This window comes from Miscanthus floridulus, chromosome 1 (genome assembly GCF_019320115.1).
Source record: "Miscanthus floridulus cultivar M001 chromosome 1, ASM1932011v1, whole genome shotgun sequence".
NCBI lineage: Eukaryota > Viridiplantae > Streptophyta > Magnoliopsida > Poales > Poaceae > Miscanthus > Miscanthus floridulus.
Window position 1 is genome coordinate 42,797,509 of NC_089580.1, and position 22,118 is coordinate 42,819,626.

The window sequence follows — 22,118 nt, forward strand, 5'->3', positions numbered from 1 at the left end:
AAAAATGTACTTGAAGGAAGAAAGAAAAACCTTCAACTAAAAAGAATGGAGGAAAGAAAAATGCTGCTACATTAAGAAAAGAAAGGTATGCATAATAACTTGTATGACATTTACGAATTTTCACTGTGCACCAACTTATTGTTTGCACATGTTTACAACAGATGATTCAAGGCAACCATCCAACATAAATCTACATGGAACTTCAAAGCAGGCTGTAAGATTAACCAAAGCTCATGTCTTGTTCATTAACAATTTATTTCAGTTTGTATTTTGTTTTCATTCTAGCAATATAATTGGTCCAGGGTCATTTCAACTCAAATGCTACAAGGCCAACCTCTGTAATTGGTTTGTACGCGCTTTCTTCGACCACATCCGCTCCTTCCATCCAAGGTGGACTTACAAGTCTCTTACAACGAGTTGAGCAAATGGCCACATCGTCATCATGAAGGATCGTAACGGGCGACCAGAGGTGGGGTGAATGGTCGCGGAAGCCAAAAATTTCTAACCCTTCCCCTAAACACAAAACCTGAATAAATCACGTTTTTCAAATCTGGACAGAACTCTATGTACCTAGTAAACCTGATGTGGACGAAAATCTGTAACTCCCACCGACCTAAAAATTTGTCAGATTAAACTAGATGAAATTACGAAACTAACCCAACTGGAATTACGTCAATCGGACTTACGGATCTTGAGATAAAAATAAAACAAGCAGACTATGTCAGATGCTGACGAGAATTGTAAAGAACCAATCGAGATGCACAAGATCAATCATTATAGATGAAAGATTAAATTGAGTAATTAAACTTACAGAAGTGCATCTAGCCTCCACCCGAACATCCTCCCTCTCTTAATCGGAGAGATCAACAAAAACCACTCACTAGAATTCAAACCCTAGGCTAGACCGGAGAGAGGAAAACTAAACCATGGAACCCCGAGGCATGGGTACTGTTCACGGGTACTGTTCACGCGTGGATAGTAACTCGTCGGGAGTCCAAAACGTCCCACCCCTCTCAACCCTAGGTGCCACATATTTATATCTCCAAAGGGTGGCACGACCTATTTTCACATAACCCCTACGCTAAATAAATCCAACGTATGGGCGTAAATTCCAATTACGTCCTCCATGGCAAATTCCGCGATGTCCGCGATCCTTCCATCTCCGCGATGTGATCCTCGCGATGTCACCGCACGACCATCCGAAATCGTATCGCGATCGCCAGAATTTCCATCTTCGGCCAACGCACGCCGCACGAGCGTCCCGGTATGATGCATGGCTTTGTGGCTCAACCAGCGAACCCCGGATTTTGTGGCGTAATCTGGAAACCTCCCTCGACGTCCTCCCACCGTGTAGCCAGGTACAGTATACGTACACCACACGATCGCCTGTTCCTCGAACGCAAGCCTCGATCCACCCTTCTCCGCCCCCACGGTTCTTCGGCACGGCATCCTATCCTCGTTCTTCACTCGTCGCCGCATGTACCTTGTCTCCACCTGTCACCTACAACCACAACCTGCCGAAAGACACGTCACACGCACACCGTGTTGTCAATCGCTCATCATCAAGGTGCTAGCTCACCGACATCTCAATCTCCCCCTTGATGAGTGCATTGGCAACACCACACCGCATAAATTTATTGGAACTAAAAAAATAAAAAGAAAGAAAAAGAAACAATCTTGATCCCCAAAGACATGGGCTAGCGAAAAAGCTAGGCTCGACACAATCAAGACAAAAAAAATCACTCTCTCCAAAATGAATCAAAAGCCATATCAATCTCCTAAAAGCAATCTCAGTAGCAAAACTCAACAATGTCAGCAACACTCCCCCTCAACCCCTCAAAACAAGCCTGCCAAGTCTCAGCAAAAACGAAATCAAACTCCCCCTGCAAAAATGAATTTGTGCGCTACTCACTCTCCCCCTTGTTGATAAAGCACTCCATCAAGATAAAATGCAAGGAACCAATTTAGAGAAAAGCACGTGAGAAAGCACAAGTCGAAGCTTCTGAGACATATACAAAATACTTATAAAAGCTAACCAGCAACACGAGCTACTCAGAGAAGGAGCAACACAATGCCATGACCAATAGAATTTTAGAACTGAAATCTCTTTGAAAAACCAATTAGCCAGACAAAAACATGCATATTTCAAAATTAGTGCCAAGCTGAAGACAAAACATATAGTAAGCTGACACGATGGATACACAGCTTCAGTCAAAGTTCACTGCAACACCCACAAATGCATGCACTTGTCATATTTAATTCTGGCTTTTGTGAGCATGACAAGCAGGGATATGGGAAGCAAGAGTTGTGCCCAGCCAGTTTGTTTAATTTTGATTATGAGCGAGAACCAGCAGGGACATGGGAAAAATCAGAGTTGTGCCCATATTTAAATTCTCAGGAAAGCAAACAGATCATGAGCGAAATAGCAGAGATATGGGAATTCAGAATTTTTTTTTCCGCTCACAACCATACTATGCACTCCCAAGTTAAAACTTGCATTGTGAGTTACATTTGCAATGAAAACCCATTAAAAGAAGCTGACAACCGAACCATGAGCAAGACATATGTCAAGTATTCAACAAGTCACTAGATCCAGAAAAGCAAGCATAGCCCAACATAATTTTTTAAGTATATATCTGTGCTGTTTTCAAAATAAAAATTGGTCAAGCAAAACATTCAAACCTCTCCAAAAGCATCGATCGCAAACTAGCCAAAACAAGTATAAGGCATATGTAACTAAAGCAACTTACAATGATACTAGAATGGGTAACACACCCCGAACTCACCACGCAAACGTGCAAACGTGGTTTGATCGAGTGGTTTAGTCAGAATATCAGCAAGTTGCTGACTAGTATCAATGTATTTAAGCTTAATATCACCCTTCTCAGCATGATCCCTCAGAAAATGATGACGAACCTCAATGTGTTTCGTCTTAGAGTGAAGCACAGGATTCTTTGCAACACTTATAGCGCTAGTGCTGTCACACAAGAGAGGAACGCGAGAAAACGACAAACCAAAATCGCGAAGGGTAGCTATCATCCATAAAAGCTGAGAACAACAACTAGCAGCAGCAACATACTCAGCCTCTGTAGTAGATTGAGCAACATTAGATTGTTTTCTAGAGGACCAAGAAATAAGCGAAGAACCCAAAAATTGGCAAGTACCCGATGTAGACTTTCTATCCAAACGACACCCAGCAAAATCAGCATCCGAATAACCACACAAACTGAGAGTTGAAGCAGCAGAGTACCAAAGGCCAAATGCAGGAGTAAATCAAAGATACCTCATTATGCGCTTCACCGCCTGACGGTGAGAAGTCCTGGGGGACGCCTGAAAACGAGCACACATACACACAGCAAAGTGTATATCTGGCCTCGTAGCAGTCAAGTACAGCAGCGACCCAATCATGCTTCGATATTCCTTCTGATCCACGGGCTCTCCGTCCTCATCAGCATCCAAAGCAGCGCTAGTCGGCATGGGCGTAGAAATTGGCTTCGCATCATCCATCGCAAACTTCTTCAGGACATCCTTCGTGTACTTTCCCTGATGCACAAATGTACCTTCTGAAGTTTGTTTTATTTGTAAGCCAAGAAAGGAATTCAGCTCGCCCATCATAGACATCTCAAATTCTTTACTCATCACATCTGTAAACTTTTTCACAAGAGCATGAGAGGAACCACCGAAAATGATATCATCCACATAAATCTGAACTATTAAAGTGTCATTTCCTTGCCTGAGGAGAAAAAGAGTTTTATCAACTGAACCCATTTTAAACCCGTTTTTAAGCAGAAAAGTTTTCAATCTAGCATACCAAGCACAAGGTGCTTGCTTCAAACCATATAAAGCCTTTTGCAACTTAAAAACACGATCAGGAAAATTGGGATGTTCAAAACCAGGCGATTGGACATAAACTTCTTCTTCTATAAAACCATTCAGAAAAGCATTTTTCACGTCCATTTGATAAAGCTTATATCCACGTGAAGCAGCAAATGTAAGCAAAATACGAATAGCTTCTAAACGAGCAACAGGAGCAAAAGTTTCACCATAATCAATACCCTCTTTTTGAGAAAAGCCCTGAGCAACCAGCCTAGCTTTATTTCTAACAACATGACCATCTTCCCCTTGTTTGTTCTTAAAGACCCATTTAGTTCCAATTGGTTTACAAGAAGGAGGAGGATCAACCAAAACCCAAACCTGATTCCGTGCGAAATTTTCTAACTCCTCATGTATGGCATTGACCTAGTTAGAATAAGATAAAGCATGTCCAACATCTCGGGGTTCAAAAGAGGCAACAAAGGCAGTATGCGCAAAGACACAATATTTTTTATTTTTCATACCTCTGTTCCTTGTCGTGCGTTCATCCAAATTACCTATTATGTTCTTGGCAGGATGACGATTCTGAATGTGTCGTGGTGCTGTACGTTCTGAAATCGCCTCCCCCTCAACTGCAGCCGGTACATGATCAACAGTTGGTGAAGCTGCAGGCTCTGCTGTAGATGTACGTGTCGGCGATGGTCCATCCTCCAAAGTGGTGGAGGGCGCCTGCTCAGGCTGGGCGCCAGGCTCCCCTTGCATCGCAGGCTAGGCATCATCGTCATCGTCGTCATCACATCCATCTTCCTCTTTCTCATCCTCAAAAACATCCTGCCCGATCTCGTCATCACCTGCACACTCAAAAGCAGAAGAAAAACAAGGCATTGTCTCGTCGAAGGTGACCTCACATGTCTCATCGATGTGGTTAGTATCAAGATTAAGCACACGGTACGCTCGCCCTTGCAAGGCATACCCCAAAAATAACCCATCAGAAGAACACAATTCAAATTTATCCAAATTTCCCTTTTTCAATATAAAACACTTCCAGCCAAAAACTCGAAAGTGGAAAACTTTGGGAGGTCGACCAAATCTCAACCCATAAGATGTTTTTCCCAGAAAAGCTCTCAGAAAAATGCGATTAGCAACATAGCAAGCGGTGTTGATAGCCTCAGCCCAAAAACGTCTAGGAGTTTTATGTTCATCAAGCATTGTCCTAGCCATCTCAACAAGCGTACGATTTTTACGCTCAACAACACCGTTCTGGGGAGGAACGTAAGGTGAGGAAAACTGATGATCTAAACCTTGTTCTGAACAAAAAGCTTTCATGCGAGAATTCTTGAATTCCGTACCGTTGTCACTGCGAATTGCTCTAACGGCACTATTTGACAACTCATTTTTCAGCTTCAGAACAAGATCATGAACATGTGAGAAAGCCTCGTCCTTAGATTCCAAAAAGAACACCCATGAATATCGAGAAAAATCGTCCACAACGACGAGCACATACCACTTCCCACCAGCAGACCGAACACGGGCTGGACCAACAGTGTCCATATGTAACAGTTCACCCGGTCGTCTCGTCATCACCTGAGTCACAGGTGCATGAGAAGCAGCAACCATTTTTCCATGTTTGCAGGGAGCACAAATCAAATCCTTTTCAAACTTGAGTTTCGGTAAACCATCAATTAAATCCAATGAACTCAAACGACAAAGCAAATCAAAGCTCAAGTGGCCCAACCGACGATGCCACTTCCAAATCAGGGGGAACCATGAGCAACTAAACAACGAGTTTCACCAAAAGATTTAGAAAAATCAGCTTTAAAAATCCGTCTAAAAGGAGAAATCTTGCAAACAAGGTTACCAGCAGAATCAAGAACACGCGAATTTCCTTTCTTAAAACGAACCTCAAAATCATCCTCAAGAAGTTGCGAAACAGACAGCAAATTATAATGCAAATTCTTTACCAACACGACGTCCTTTAATGTGTATTTATCTGTTACCTTGATGCAGCCATGCGCCATTACCTTACCTTGACTTTTATCCCCAAAAGTGATGTTTTCCTTTACGCTCGTGGGGGTGAGGCTGGAGAACCATTTATCATCTCCGGTCATGTGTCGCGAACAACCGGAGTCCATTATCCATATGTCCTCGCCTCCAACCTGCAATCAACAACGAGAGCGAGGGTGAGCTAATGACTCAACACTGGGGTTAGGATAATGTAATGAAAACCAGTGCTGAGCCACTTGCTCAAAAGAAGCATTAGCAAAATCAAAGCTCTCAAAAAAACGATGAGAACCACGAGGGGGAAAACGTGGTCTGTCATCCTGATGTTGTGCAAGAGCACGAGTATGTGAGCGAAAACCAGAAGAGCGAACAAATGGCTCACGTCTCAAAACAGGACGATCATGAGTACCACGTACAGGGTACTGCTCACATCTAAAAACACGACGATCATGAGTACCACGTGTGGGGTACTGCTCACGTCGTTCAGCACGCATCCTCTGATAATAGAACTCATAAAGATGACCATCATGACTGCAAAAATCACAATGATAAAGCTTGCGTGCAGGAGCGAAAGAAGCCTCAGCATTAGAACTAGAAGCAACAAAAACAGGCTTAGCAAAATGATCACAAGAAGAACCATTTGGCTTAGTATTTTGTACACCCTTGAAGTGTTTTGGCTTAGGCACCCAAACCTGCTTTTTAGGAGCGGATCTAGATGTCTCAACCAGCAACCCATCAGAGGTGACACCTGAACCCTTCCTAGGAGGTGGTCCAGTATATTTAGCCAAAGGTGGATTCTTCTCATCAACAGGCGGTCCACTTTTTTCACCAAAAACATGTTTCAAGTCATAACCGGGACCAAAACGCTCACTCCGTTTAATTTGATCAATAGCCATACCAATTTGAGTCTCACGAATAGAACACCAACCAAGAATAGTTCTCAAATGCTTATTTTCTTCTTCCAAATCAGCAAGTTTGGCCCTTAAATCATTATTTTCAACAACAAAATTAGGACAAGTTAGGCATGAAGGAAGAACCGGACAAGTGTGTTTTCCAACTCAACAATATGTGATTTAGCAACATTTAATTCAGATCGTAAAGTTGGACAAATCGAACAATCCGGCAAATCTGGACAAGTGTGTTCTTCAAAATTTTTTACTCGACATAAAGCATTATCCAAGTCAACTTTTAGAAGCGGGCAAGAAACACAAGTACCAAGCAAATTCGACCGAGAACGAAGTTCATTTAGTTCAGCATAAAGTTTATCTCGATCATCAACAATTGAAGCATACTTGGTTTGCAATTTAGAAAGCGAAATCATATGAATTGAGCATTCTTCACATTCATCAGGTTCAGCAGGATTAGATGCAGCATTTTTTAGAGTAGCTAGTTCAGCACAAGTTTTATCATAATCAGTTTTAAGTTTAGCCAACACTTTATTTTGCTTATGAACAATTTTAGTTAAATCAGCTATTCTTTGTTCTGCAGAAGTATCTACCTCATCATCAGAAGTTTCATCGTTGCTGTCAGTTGATGCATCACCCTCCAAGGCCATAGTACATATCCCACCATTGATGCCGGCGTCAGTGATGAAGCAAAGTCCGTCTGTCTTCTTCTTGGGTGTCTCATCCTCGGAATCTAAATCGCTGGAGTCTGACGAGCCACCTGAAACATACTGTCCAAGAGAAGATAACAAAACATTTGCAGCCTTAGCGACTTGCTTGTCAGAGTATTTTTGTCCGCCTTTCTTCCATTGCTTATCCTTCTTCTTCTTCCTCTCCCTGAATTTCTCCTGGCGCCTGGAGGAGTTATTGCCCTGCTCAAAAGATCTCTGCTTGTTTGGGCAATCAGCAGCAAAGTGTCCTCGCTCATCACAGTTGAAGCAGCCATCTGAACGTCTTCTATTACGCCTGTTGTCATACACACGCTTAAACTTGTTGGAGAGCAGTACAAGCTGATCATCATCTAGCACCTCCAACTCCTCATCTGCAACATGACACAAAGAAGACAAAGCAAAACTGGAAACATTTGGATTAGCATTAGTGTTAGTCTTATTTCCAGAAACCAAAGCCATTGGAACGTCAGAAGAAGAAGCAGCTGTGGGATTTTTCAATTTACGCTTAGAAACAATTTCGATCTCTTTTGATTTGAGCTTACTGTAAAGCTCATCAGTGGTGAGAGTCTCATAACCTACAGATTCAACGATCGCCTCAACTTTCATATCCCATTCATCATTAAGTGAATGTAATAATCTAAGAGCCCTAGCATGATCATCATAAGGCATATTGCTATTCATGGCCTTCATCTTATTAACAATCACTTGAAAACGTGCAAACATGTCATCAATAGACTCACTAGGCAATTGGCAAAAAGCATCAAACTCTTTTTGGTGAATCTCAAATTTTTGGTTTTTCACAGTGTTTGAGCCTTCATGATATTTTCTAAGTTTCTCCCAGATCTGATAAGCGAGATCTTCACTAGAAACCTGATCATATTCAGTTTTACAAATAGGAGCCTGTAAAATAGCAACAGCGCGATAATTTGTTTCAAGAAGCCCGATCTCAGCGGCGTCAGTCGGTTCCTCAGCTGGAATCACATATGTGGCATTTTGTGTGATTTTCCATAGCTTCAGCGACTTGCCTTTGAGATAGTTGGTTATACGTGCCTTCCAGTAATCATAATCAGTCCCATCAAAAAACGGAGCACGAACATCAAACTTTTCATTGGTCGCCATAACTTTCAGCACCAATTAAGGTATAGAAAACCTAAACCGGCTCTGGTACCAATTGAAGGATCGTAACGGGCGGCCAGAGGGGGGGTGAATGGTCGCGGAAGCCAAAAATTTCTAACCCTTCCCCTAAACACAAAACCTGAATAAATCACGTTTTTTAAATCTGGACATAACTCTATGTACCTAGTAAACCTGATGTGGACGAAAATCCGTAACTCCGATCGACCTAAAAATTTGTCAGATTAAACCAGATGAAATTACGAAACTAACCCAGCTAGAATCACGTCAATCGGACTTACGGATCTTGAGATAAAAATAAAACAAGCAGACTATGTCAAATGCTGACGAGAATTGTAAAGAACCAATCGAGATGCACAAGATCAATCATTATAGATGAAAGATTAAATTGAGTGATTGAACTTACAAAAGTGCATCTAGCCTCCGCCCGAACATCCTCCCTCTCTTAATCGGAGAGATCAACAAAAACCTCTCACTAGAATTCAAACCCTAGGCTAGACCGGAGAGAGGAAAACTGAACCGTGGAACCCCGGGGCACGAGTACTGTTCATGGGTACTGTTCACGCGTGGATAGTAACTCGCCGGGAGTCCAAAACGTCCCACCCCTCTCAACCCTAGGTGCCACATATTTATATCTACAAAGGGTAGCACGACCTATTTTCACATAACCCCTACGCTAAATAAATCCAACGTAGGGGCGTAAATTCCAATTACGTCCTCCATGGCAAATTCCGCGATGTCCGTGATCCCTCCATCTCCGCGATGTGATCCTCGCGATGTCGCTACACGACCATCCGAAATCGTATCGCGATCGCCAGAATTTCCATCTTCGGCCAACGCACGCCGCACGAGCATCCCGGTACGATGCATGGCTTTGTGGCTCAACCAGCGAACCCCGGATTTTGTGGCGTAATCTGAAAACCTCCCTCGACGTCCTCCCACCGTGTAGCCAGGTACAGTAGACGTACACCACACGATCGCCTATCCCTCGAACGCAAGCCTCGATCCGACCTTCTCCGCCCCTACGGTTCTTCGGCACGGCATCCTATCCTCGTTCTTCACTCGTCGCCGCATGTACCTTGTCTCCACCTGTCACCTACAACCACAACCTGCCGAGAGACACGTCACACGCACACCGTGTTGTCAATCGCTCATCACCAAGGTGCTAGCTCACCGGCATCTCACATCATCCGCTAGAAAGTTACATTTTTTATTAATAGCATTTTGTGCTCCCTGTGAGACTTGTTCTTATTTATACATGTCTGCTCCTTATCCATTAGAAAGTTAAATTCAGATGAACATATGTAACTGTGTTGTTATCAAAGACCACCTGTAAGATTTACGGTGTGTCTATTTCAGTTTCTTCACTGTAATCATTTTCAGCAAAAACAACCTTGTATACAGGATTCAACTCTGACAAGATGCCATAGGTATTTCAGATAACAATTTACAATGTGCATACATCTTGTGCCATTTGGACGGCAACTCTTACAAAGCAATTTCAGAACAAAACCATTGGCTTTAGTAGCTTCAAGAGGAACATGCATGAAACTGAACCTCCTCCGGTAGCATCGCCATGGATCATTGATATAGCCTTTTTTTACCAATGCAGAGAGCTAATTTTTCAAATGACAGACACACAACTGATCGCTGATTTATCCCCAGTGCATCAAAGGCCCTAGCCAATACCACTGTTGTTTTCCTAGAAGTTCTGAATCTTCTCCAGCATCTGAAGTCCCAAATAATGAAATGAATCATAAGTTGCAGATGGAAGCCAAAGAATTAATTTGGAAGTTGCAGAATGTGATGTGCTATGAGACGTACCTTGCCAGTTTTCTTGAAACAAATTCTCCATTTATAACTGGAACTGCTGTGCATAAACTGTGAGGGATTTCCTTGCTGCTTCAAATACTCAGCCCTCTGCTGCTTTGCCTATTTTGGCATATATATATATATATATATATATATATATATATATATATATATATATATATATATATATATATATATATATATATATATATATATATATATATATATATATGGAGAGTATATTCAGTAGCCAGCTACAAAATAAGTTATTCTGTAGCCACCTCCATTTACGATAATTTTATATACTAATTTACGATAATGTCAGGGGCGGACACAGCGGTGGGGCGGGGGGGCTCAAGCCCCCCCTACCCATTTCGCAGCAGTGGAACCCCTGTGGAGCCCCCATGAATTTTTAGGCAAAATTCTATAGTGTAGGGGGGCTGAGACTTAAGATCGAACAATAGTGTTGTTCAGCCCCCCTGAAATATTTTCTGGGTCCGCCGCTGGATAATGTCAATACATATTTACGATAGTTGGGTTACTATAACACATGGGGATATTTACCATAACGTTATAGTAAACCACTTAGTAAGGAATTACTATAATCTCGTAAATTAACATAGTAATTATCGTAACTCAAAGTGGCTGCAGAATAAGTTATTTTGTAGCCAGCTACAGCGTAGTAGTTCTATATATATATAAGATAGATAGATAGATAGATAGATGGCTATGACACAAGTTAAAGAGATAAAACAATTACATCAATGCTGCATCACAGAAATGCATACCTTCTCAAGCTTTTTTCTATTACCTACTTTAACTTGCTCCTCTCAGTTTCTCTCTGTTTAGAGGCAGTCTTTGCAGCAAGTTGAAAACCCCGTCGAAGACGCCGAACAGGTGCGCCACAGGCAGAGCGCATCGGCTTTTTACATGCACCTGAAAACGGCAATCAGTCTTTTGTATACACGGCCCCTATTTTCAGTTGTAACAATGTGCTGCAGCGTGGGTGACAATAAAGTGTATATGAGCCACCTAGAGTATTGCAGCTGCAGTAGTACAGTAACCACAATTCACAAGCACTGGAAAGTAGCTGGAACAGCCGGCCAACATGCCAAAAGGGATAAGACAGAAGTCTCGATTAAAATTCAAACACAGTTGGAGATCCACCATGTCATCCAGGCATCCAGCTACTACAGCTCATCAGTCTGGATCACTTCCCAGATCTTCTGCTTCCTCATTATCATCCTCATCCACCTCTTTGTTTCCTGCCTACAAGTTTGCAAGATGAAGAAAAATCATTCACAAATTTACTGCACATTACATGTTATCCCTATATAAGTTTTTCCATGTAGCAACTGGCAGCTAAAAATAAAGAATCCCATGGACTGAAAATCAGGTTTGGTGGCATGCCTCAAATTTGAGTTTATTAGCCATGGCTGTAGATAAAGCATCCACCTCAAGAACACCCATAACTGAACCAACAATTTTAGAATCTGAAAACAAAAAGATGAACATAGGAAACTAATCAATGCCTTTTTGCTTGCCGCATTTTTAAATTAAAACATAAAAAACATGACTGAATCATCACCTTTTCTTGCTGCCGCTACCCAATCTTTGGTGCAAATCAATGCCTCTACCATCTTGGGATCAAGTCGACTACGGTAAGGATCAACAACACGACCAGCAGCACTAAAAAGCAGACTCAGATCTTGGTCGTCGTCTATATTTCCCATTAATACATCTGCTGTATCACTAGGTCCAGCTGCTGCACTACTATTTGATTATTGAGGAGCAGAAGTAGTTTATGCATCATACCTTGTCATCAAAAATGCATGACTAGTGCACTATTGTAATGAGCAAATGAATGTGAAACTACTGTCCCAAATGGCATGCAAAGAAGTGATTGACATATGCAAGCAAAACATGAATGGAAGAGTACTAAATTTCACAGCAATAGGGGATGCCAAGCAAACAAAGCTCTGTTGAAAATTTAAAAAGCCTGAACATTACACAGTATAGTTGTTATGATTGCGCTCTCTAAACTTTAAGTTGCAGAAATCATTATAGGCCAGTCATTCAGAAACAAGACTATATCAGTAGATAAAATTGTGATAAATAGTTGGGAAAATAAATCTGAACAACCAAATTTTGGAAACCCAGCAGAGAACTGGGTAAGAGTAAAATAAGGGGAAACATTCAGACAATGTTTCACCTTGCCTTTCTGCAGGAAGAGGAGAACTATCAACTTGTTCTACTTGTAGCCACTAACTGTTGGTCAAGAACAAAGTGGGCCAGAACAATGTATTCGTCCATCAAGAGAACTTCATAAAGATAGTATTGACAATCAAAAATTGAAGTGATTTTTTATTAGAATGTAAAATTATAGCATGGCTCAAAAGCAGACAGACCTTTCTTAATCAGCCCTCCAATTAGATTAAGAGAGCTGTCATTATTGATTGATGCATGTGAATATTTATAGGCTAGTTCAAAATTAATCCAAACTGAAACTTCCACGCAATAATGAACTATCAATTTGTATTTACCTTGGAGAGGGCCATCGGCTCTCTATATATAGGAGATTGGGCGTCGACTTCGACTCTGTGCACCACGACGGAGTAGTAACTGTGTCAAATTAGTGGCAGTGTTTCAGCTCATCTTGTGACAAAAGTGATACTAGTGCAAGCAGCACAGATCAAAGGGATTCAGTTAATTAGATTTGATGTGCCTGTTAACATGCCATTTTATCGATTTAGTCAGACTTTACATTACTTCAACTCAGAAACCAGAGTCAATTAGACATTGGACTTGAGGACAAACATAGAACAAAGAAAGTTGTTCTGGATTCGAAGGAATAAATGGTCTTGCTAGTGTAATATATGGCGTATGTTCACTTGTAATCTGTGAGAGCTTAGTTTTGTAAATCTTGCAAAAAGGTAAGAGTATTCTGTGTTGAAGGCAGTGTGGGAGAACACGTTTCATCGGGAGAAATGTCGTGTATGATAAGGATCAGGTATCATCGATGTATAGCAACAAGAAGCTATGGATCAGGTATCATCGAAGTCAATGGAGTGGCTTACGAGGGTTCCAATTAAGGCCTGTTTGGAAAGGGGCCCTGTTTGGATGCGCATGTAATTGAACTAAATTACGTTTCATTCCACTCGAACGCGCGTGATTGAAGTGAATACACGTGGATCCAACGATGCCTATGCCCGCGGGCGTACCTCGGCGCCGCGGTGGCCAGCGAAGACGCCGAGCAGATGTGCCGGCAGCGGAGCGCGTCGGCGTCAACGCCCAGGCCATCGAGGTGACGGCGGCTAGCGAGCAGGCACACCGGCACGTCCGCGAAGCGCGGGGCCAGGCTCCATGGGGTCCAGGCAGATCGGGCAGAGCGCCGCCGCCTCCTGTCTGCCCGTGGGCGCTGGCACGGTGACCCCGCCTCCGCTCGAGCTCCGCCACGCCCGAGCGAGCCCGCGTACCGACGGCCTCCGCTCAAGCTCTGCCACGCTTGAGCCTGCGGCGGCCTCCAGCACGGCGACCCGTGGCCCATCTCGGTGGCTTCCGATGGAAGACAAGGCCTGTAACGGCGTGTGCGTATTGACGTTGAGATAGAAGCGGTGGAAGTTTGCTTTAAGATTGATGCAATGCCACGTGTCAGCCAAACGACCAAGACCGGGACTCTCGGCGTTCCACGGTTCCAAGCTTCCAGCAGGCAGCAGCGCGGAGCAGGCAGAGGCGCCAGGCGGCAGCAAGGTAGGAACATCTGAAATTTACTAATTGTTTCTCACGTGATTCCTACTTTAAAGATTGTTTCTCAAAATTAAAATTATTGAAGAACTATTTGAGATGTATAATGTCACAAGAGAGGTGAGAAGCGATCGTTGAATGAGATTGATATTGACACCATCATCGATGACTTCGAATGTTAGAAGAAATTTTAGAGATAATTTAATATGTATACAAATTATTTCATCTGAATATTGCTTTTGTATTCAGTTAACTGCTTATTAATAATATTTCATATATGTGTGTATATATACTACCAATAGGTAGTATTCGTATAAAAAGGCCTAAAATTTTATCTCCGTTCTATGTCAAGAAAAACTCAAGAGGGATGGGATGGTCTCTATTGCAGTTGCAGACTTGCAGCTCACACAGTCAACAGTACTGTACTCGTGAGGAGAGGAGAGGCCAACCTAAAATGTATTATAAACAATTAAGACTAAGTATAACGATGACATAAGCAAAAATTATTATATCAAAATCCTAAGGGCACGACCAATGGAGGCTAACACTCTTAGCAGTTCTAGTATAAATAAAGGAAAAATTCTACTTAATCCTCCATCTATCAACCATGGTCTACTTCACCCCCCAAACTATAAAACCGTCTATTTTACTCCCTGAACTTTTCAAAACCGTCTATTTTACCCCCCGGCGGATTTCGACGGTGGTTGCTACAGCAACGGCGGTTGCTACAGTAACCTATGGTTTCACCTTTTTCTTTTTTTATTTATTTTCGCTGAATCTTTGAAAAATCATAGTAAATCATAGAAAAATCATAAAATGGAAAATCCAATTTTGTTGGACTCCACATGAGTAGATCTACATAGTTAACATATAATGTGGTATGCTTTAGTACAAAAGGTTTTGCTGTACCTTTAGATTAATTGGAAAATCTAATTTTGTCTGTAATTAATTGGAACAATTCATAGCTGCAGCTTCTGTGGTCCAATTATGGTGAAATTTTTATGGTAGGCTAATTATTGTATGCTTGAACTATAGTAAAAATTTCGTACTCATTGGACCACGTATAAGTTAGTTGCAGATAAATTACTGTACCAACCCGCCGTTACTGTAGCACCCGCCGCCGAAAACCGCCAGGGGTAAAATAGACGGTTTTGAAAAGTTCAGGGGGGGTAAAATAGACGGTTTTATAGTTTGGGGGTGAAGTAGACCATGGTTGATAGGTGGGGGGTTAAGTAGACTTTTTCCTATAAATAAAGTGATCCACGTAGACTAAGAAATGTTCAGACTACTATTTACACAATGCAAACTTTCACTACTTGTGGTTTGCATATAAACTTTTTTCTATCATCATGCATCACCTTTATTTCATCTCTCTCTTCTTTTTTAGCATGGATCATCTTCTCTCCCGGCCAAGCATATATAGCTTCTGCAAGCCATTATGACAAGTGTAGAGCACCTACTTTTTAATCCGATCCTACATGGCCCCTAGGACTATTAGTAAAGTAGCAACGTTGGGGAAGGCCTAATGAGTTAAAAAGAGTTTACAAGGGGCTGCACCCTTGTTACTTGTAGGAATGTAGGGGCTCCTTGGTTCTAGGCTAAGCTCGCCTTGCCTCGTTGCGTCGGCATGAGCGAGAGGAGCTTTCTTGGCCGGGCAAGCCGATTTAGCTCTCCCACAGGAGCAAGCCAAATATTGCTCGCACGGTGTCCGAACTGTCCAGGAGAAAGAACAAAATGCCCGCACTCATTCGCTATCCTTGCTCGGCGAGGTGTAACAGTGCTCAGCGATGGAACCAAGCAAGCCCGTAGTTATGGATGTACCTAGCTTAGGTTCAAAGAAAATTTGTTTGAGAGTAAGGTCGACCAGATATTAATGCTCTAGCACATACGTGTACAACCAAACTATTATATGTTATTAGTTAGATGTAAAGGATATGACAATAATATAAAGCTTAATATTAGCTATATTATTAACTAGTATGCTCTAAACCATCATTGTGTAAAGAAGTTCTGACGAGGATCGTCCAAAGGAGTTTCTATGACAAGAACACAACCAACACATACTACTAATAAATATTGATCTCAGCAAAAAGTAGTTTTTACACACACACACACACACACACACACACACACACACACACACACACACACATATATATATATATATATATATATATATATATATATATATATATAGAACTACTATCCTGTAGCTGGCTACAGAATAACTTATTCTGTAGCCACTTTGAGTTATGATAATTACTATGTTAATTTACAAGATTATAGTAACTCCTTACTAAGTGGTTTAATATAACGTTATGGTAAATATCCCCATGTATTATAGTAACCCAATTATCGTAAATATGTATTGACATTATGGTAAATTAGTATATAAAATTATAGTAAATGGAGGTGGCTACAGAATAACTTATTTTGTAGCCGGCTACTGAATAGCCTCTCCCTATATATATATATATATATATATATATATATATATATATATATATATATATATATATACATATATATATATATATACACATATATATATATACATATATATATATATACATATACATATATATATATATATATATATATATATAGCTCCTAATGGATGGAGCCCCCAATTCCCACGGCCCAAGCCATATGGTTGCATATTTGCCTCTTAGGCCCACCATTACCTCTATCCCTCCAAAGGTCCGCTTTCAAATTATTGTTCTAAATCCATTAGCCAATGTTTACTCTGTGTCCTTTTTAACAAAGCTAGTGTTTTTTTGATAGATCATGGTCACATCTGCAAGATAATATGACATGCTATAAAGACAACATATGGCTATCTCTCTCCTTCATGTGGCGTCCGAGCCCACATAGCTCAGTGAGGCTAACTGTGAAGACAACATGTGGCTATATATCTCTCTCCTTCATATAGTGTTTGAGCCTACGTAGCTCAGCGGGACTAACGTATATGCTAGTGCATTGGACTTGTCCTGAAGGCACCACCAACACAAGCTGACAAAGTTGTTAGCTTAAGAAAACTACAATACACATAGGCAAGAGAAACGAGAGACTCCCCAACCTCCTAGCGCAAGCACACAACTTTTGATACAGTCCCATATCATTTTTTAGATGACATGCATAGAGATGAGTGTGGTCCAAGATGCCGTGTGGCATGGACACCTTCCATCATTTTTTAGATGGCATGCATGTAGGTGAGTGTGGTCCCAAGGTGACATGTGCCATGGACACCTTCCATCATTTTTGAGATGGCGTGCATGTAGGCTGAGTGTGGTCCAAAGATGACGCGTGCCATGGATACCTTCCATCGGCTCCAACGCAGGACCGAGCGGGGGCTTTAGCTTTTTGCCAGATAGAACCATCGCTACCTCAAGCCACTCTAATCGTCAGTGAGATCACCCGCTCGGTACAACGTAAAAGTTGCATGCAAACATGGAGGTTGAAACCACTAGACACGGTGTCGTGTTCGGGCTACTATGAGAATTCCAAGCTTAGAGTTAGAGGCACCCTCTCCAAAGGTGGAACCTATCGTTTAAGGGGAAAGAAATCTACACAGTCAATGTCATCACAAACCATAGGATAACACATCACGTGTAAGAGTGCCCACTAATGAATATCTCATTTTTTTTCTAAGCTTCCTAGTGCGCCAAAGCAGTGTGCATTAAGCAAAGTTGATAGATATTATCTCTGCCAACTATTTTTAATTTTTGTGGACAGGAGAAACACAGAATGATATTTACCAAATTTATATGAGCTAAATCCACGACTCGAAAAATGCAAGCACATCACCAGAAAAACAGATATATCTACATAATCAACAAGAAGGCCAACAGAAGGGGTATATACTTCAAAGGTGGGCAAAAAAATCGAGAGAAGAAGCAACATCTCTAGTTGGAATAAAAAAAAGAAGGGGAAAAGCATGTTGATAATCTTTCAGTCTAGCAACATAGTTTACGATCTTCCTTTAAGTAAGAGAGGCTCCGTTATATGCAGTAATCAACCTATGATAGAAAAACGAAAATAGCACCTTGTACTATTCAGTCTTTGCCATAGGCAAAATTGCACTCTCTCTATATAAATCAAACATGGATTAGTAGCTGAAGCATTAAAAGTTCACATTTGAGACTAGGGAACTGATGTACAGACAGAAACGACGATGTTTTTAGTCCCCATTTAGTATCGACCGACTCTATCTCTGGCTTCTCCATACATGTATGTAGCTACACTATAGTAAAAAGTCGTTTCTCTCTCTCTCTCTCTCTCTCTCTCTCTCTCTCTCTCTCTCTCTCTCTCTAAATGAACTAGAACCGTTAACACCACTGATTATTGACTCATCAGTTATGACTCTTTGTGCATTATAGCAAAAAAAAAATGGAGCAAGATAAAGTCGTGCTAAACAGAATGTTAGTTTAGCATTCTCTAAAAACTAAAGGATGAGATCATCCATATGCAAACCCTGCTCACATCTTCCACGATCCAACAGCCCGTTCGTTTCGGCTGGACTGGCTTATAAGCCATTGCTGAAAGTACTGTTCACTGGTTTGGTGTAAGAAAAAAATATTGTTCAAGTCATGGATTATAAGCCAGATACGAGCAATCCAGCCGAAACGAGCAGACTGCAAGTGGATGAAACAATGTGTCCATGTCGCCAGCTTATTTTACACACATGAAACCTACTAGAAGATTATTACAGTCACCACTTGATCTGAGCAAATACTACCGGCTGGATACAGGAGATACTACCTTAACCTATACTTACCTCCTTCAGTTCTCTTAGCATGTATACATTTGTGTACAATTACCGTGTACGCTATGCACCAGGGATGAGCTCTAGCTCAGTTGGTAGCGCAGGCAGTGGCCAGGCTGCCCCGCCCACGGTTCGATTCCCAGTCTGCCCCGCACGTGGTCCGCGCACTCTCTCTGTATAAATCAAGGACGGATGACCTCTAAAACAGCTATAGCTAACCTAAATGAGGCTATAATGGGTCGCTAAGTTATACATCAATCTAAATAGCTTGATCAGCGTCAAGCAGCTATAGATTTAAAACCTTGATATAAATCAAACATGGATTAGCTCAGTTGAGCCTTGTCACGCGACAAAACAATATTATGGTCTGATAAGACTTAATTTTTGAAAACCATAACTCTTCAATAGGACGTCGGATGAAGATAATTTTTATATATAAATTGTAGACCTCGATGAGATCTACAACTTTATATTTTTAATTTTTTTTTCATTTGAGGACAGTAAAATGTTCGAAAAAATAATATAAAATTTCAGCACCATAATAATCGTCTACTAGCGCTTGCCGCATTAGAGCACTAATATATTATTTGTATAGAGTTAAATGAAAATACTTTTTATACCAAAGTTATAGCTCTCAATGAGATCTACAACTTTGTAGTTTTGAGTTTTTTCATTTGATGACGTTAAGATGCTCAAAAAATAATATAAAATTTCGGCGCCTCCCGAAAATATAAAACCGCTTTTGAAACCAGCCGAGGACCAAATTTGTCCGGGTTTGATAGTTGGAGGGTGTTTCTTAACCGCTTTCATAGTTGAAGGTTGAAAATCAAACTTCGGCGCGAGTTGATGGTTGGAAAGTGTACTTTACCCTTAATAATATTTGCTGGTCTTATGTTTTGGGATTAGTTAAGGGATTCTGCTGACCTACTAACTAAACATTGTTTAGATTTCCAGCTCATAATTTATAGTATTAAGCCTAGGAAAGCTAGTTATAGCTTGTGCTATTAGAGACTAATAAGGACCCTGCTCCACCAACTTTGTTCCACAAACTTCATCATAGAGTAATTCCAAAAAAAAGCCTGAAATTTTTAGAGTACCTCTTTAGGTGCCCTTGTAACTTTACTTTTTTTCTCTAGACTAGAGTTTGTGAAGCTGTACATATTTAGCTAAAAAATTTGAAGCGGGACTCAAACAGCCCCTGAAGAAAAGTACAAGTATGTATATGGAGAAGTTGTTAGTTAACAAATACTTTATCCGTTTCAAAATAGAGGTCGTTATGGGATGCGTGTAAGTCAAACTTTCTCAACTTTGACTATGCTTGTAGAGAATATGTGCAACATTTATATCTCCAAATAAGTTTATTATGAAAGTATATTCAACGATCTACCTAATGATACTAATTATGTATTATAAATATTAATATTTTTACATATATATTTGGTCAAAGTAAAAAATATTTGACTCCTCCCAAAGTGAGAATAACATCTATATTTTGTACGGAGGGAGCATGTGCCATTACCTCGCAAAGATATGGGCCGTTGGCCAGAAGTCAAGACTGTGACAGATATGATATGCATGCATGGACCGGATGGACGTGCCTGATACGTTCGTGGTAAACCAACAAAACAAGTCTGGAAATACTCGGCTCACGTGCGTATGGCAGTAGAAAAAAATGAAGGGAGAAAATGCATAGAAAAATAGTCAAGGCCACACGTACAATAATGACCATAAAATAACATACTAATAATATCAAAGTAACTGTGTTTCGCAAACAAAATATCAAAGTAACTTCAGCCACGCCACGCACGGGAAAAGTCAACCCTTGCATTATTTGGAAAGTTGGTCAGTGCTTTGCTCCCTTTTCCTATTGACAAAATGTTACCGCTGCACATCCTCTGCGGTTCATACGATTCCACGTGGCAGTGGCATGCATGTGTGGTGGGCGAGTGCAAACTTTACACGTGTGCGGTGAAGAGCTTCGGTTGCATCAAGTTTTGCTGGAGAAATCAGGAATCATCTGTGAGTGTATTTTTTTTATAAAAAAAAGGCATTTGACGTTGTTGTAGGGTGTTTATATATGTGTGCACAAGTAGGTTAGGATTATTTCAGCTTCATAATTCATATTTTTTATTAGATACTGTACTGTAATGCGAGTATTCTAAAATATAGTACTATCTCGACACTGCTGACTGCTGATGCTGCAGTAGTACTAGAAATAAAAGAGCGAGATTTATTTACTGGGTTTTTTTTTTCTGGTGTTCACGCGCAAACACTGCTTTTTTTAGGAAATGTCAGTCGACGTCAAAGATAATGGTGCCATGCTATTGTGTATAGGAAGAAGGTAATGGCGAACAACCATGATTGTGTATTTGTGTTGGAGATATTCAGTTTTTTTTGCTACGCGTTCTTGAAAATTAACAGCACGTTCGCTCGGTCGTAAATGATCGTGGATTATAAGCCAGAACAAAATTTTTCTCTCGCACCAAACCAATCCGCAGTAATAATCCACGATTATTTCAGCCGAAACGAACATGCTGAATGTTATTGCAAAGCAAAACGAGCAAGCCAATACATATAATTCGTCGAAGAAACAAATGCATACTGGCTTTGTTTGATGATGAAGAATAATGCGAGTAGTAGAGAGAAGAGAGGTGCATACATGCATGGTGGATGGCCGGAATGAACAGAAGAAAACTTACTATGATCTCGGCGATGACGCGGGGCTGGCGGAGCGCGAGGGCGAGCCCCCGGGTGAGGACGAGGACGAGGCAGACCTGCAGGATGATGAGCGGCAGCGAGAAGTGCAGCGGGTTGTCCCCCTGCCACACCCCCCTCCGACGTCGCCTTCATCGGCGCGCACAGCGCCGCCTCATCCCCGCCGCCTGCCATCGCGCGCCCTCCCTGTCGTCCCTGCCAATGGCGCGCGCGCGCGTGTCGTTGTTTATTATTCAGTCCAGATGATGGATACGACGAGGAAAACGCAGTGATAATGACACCACTGGCTAGCTAGCTACCTAGCCAGCCCAAGCGAGCGCGGCCGGCCGGCCGGACATGGTTCTCCGTGAGAGCGAAGGGAAGAAGAGGAACTATAGCTAAACAAGCGCGTGCGCAGGCCGCAGGGGAGGGGGGCGGTGCAAAAATAACCAATCAGCAGCGCGCAGCTAGCGCACGTGTGACCGCGCCATCGATGGATGCATGGACATGGGACTGTTGTATCTCTCACCTGACGGATCG

General features: G+C 41.5%; 1 protein-coding gene and 1 pseudogene across 1 annotated transcript; both read right to left on the minus strand.

The window, feature by feature from the left end:
• Positions 1-5,567: 5,567 nt before the first annotated feature.
• LOC136455607 (uncharacterized) lies at positions 5,568-8,548 on the minus strand. Its single transcript, XM_066455559.1, has 4 exons — positions 6,974-8,548; positions 6,231-6,311; positions 6,054-6,134; positions 5,568-5,969 (listed from the first exon to the last, which is right to left on the minus strand). The coding sequence occupies exons 1-4, from the start codon at positions 8,546-8,548 to the stop codon at positions 5,568-5,570; spliced, it is 2,139 nt and encodes a 712-aa protein (XP_066311656.1).
• Positions 8,549-9,942: 1,394 nt separating this feature from the next.
• LOC136455616 (uncharacterized) lies at positions 9,943-13,922 on the minus strand (annotated as a pseudogene).
• Between the last annotated feature and the right edge of the window lie 8,196 nt (positions 13,923-22,118).

Coding starts and splice junctions, on each gene's coding strand:
- LOC136455607 (XM_066455559.1), bottom strand. CDS start 8,548: ATGGCGACCAATGAAAAGTTTGATGTTCGTGCTCCGTTTTTTGATGGG. Junction 6,312..6,973: donor TGGATAATGCTTTATGTCGA/GTAAAAAATTTT, acceptor TTCTATTATCAG/AGGATGCGTGCTGAACGACG. Junction 5,970..6,053: donor CTAATGCTTCTTTTGAGCAA/GTGGCTCAGCAC, acceptor TGTTGATTGCAG/GTTGGAGGCGAGGACATATG.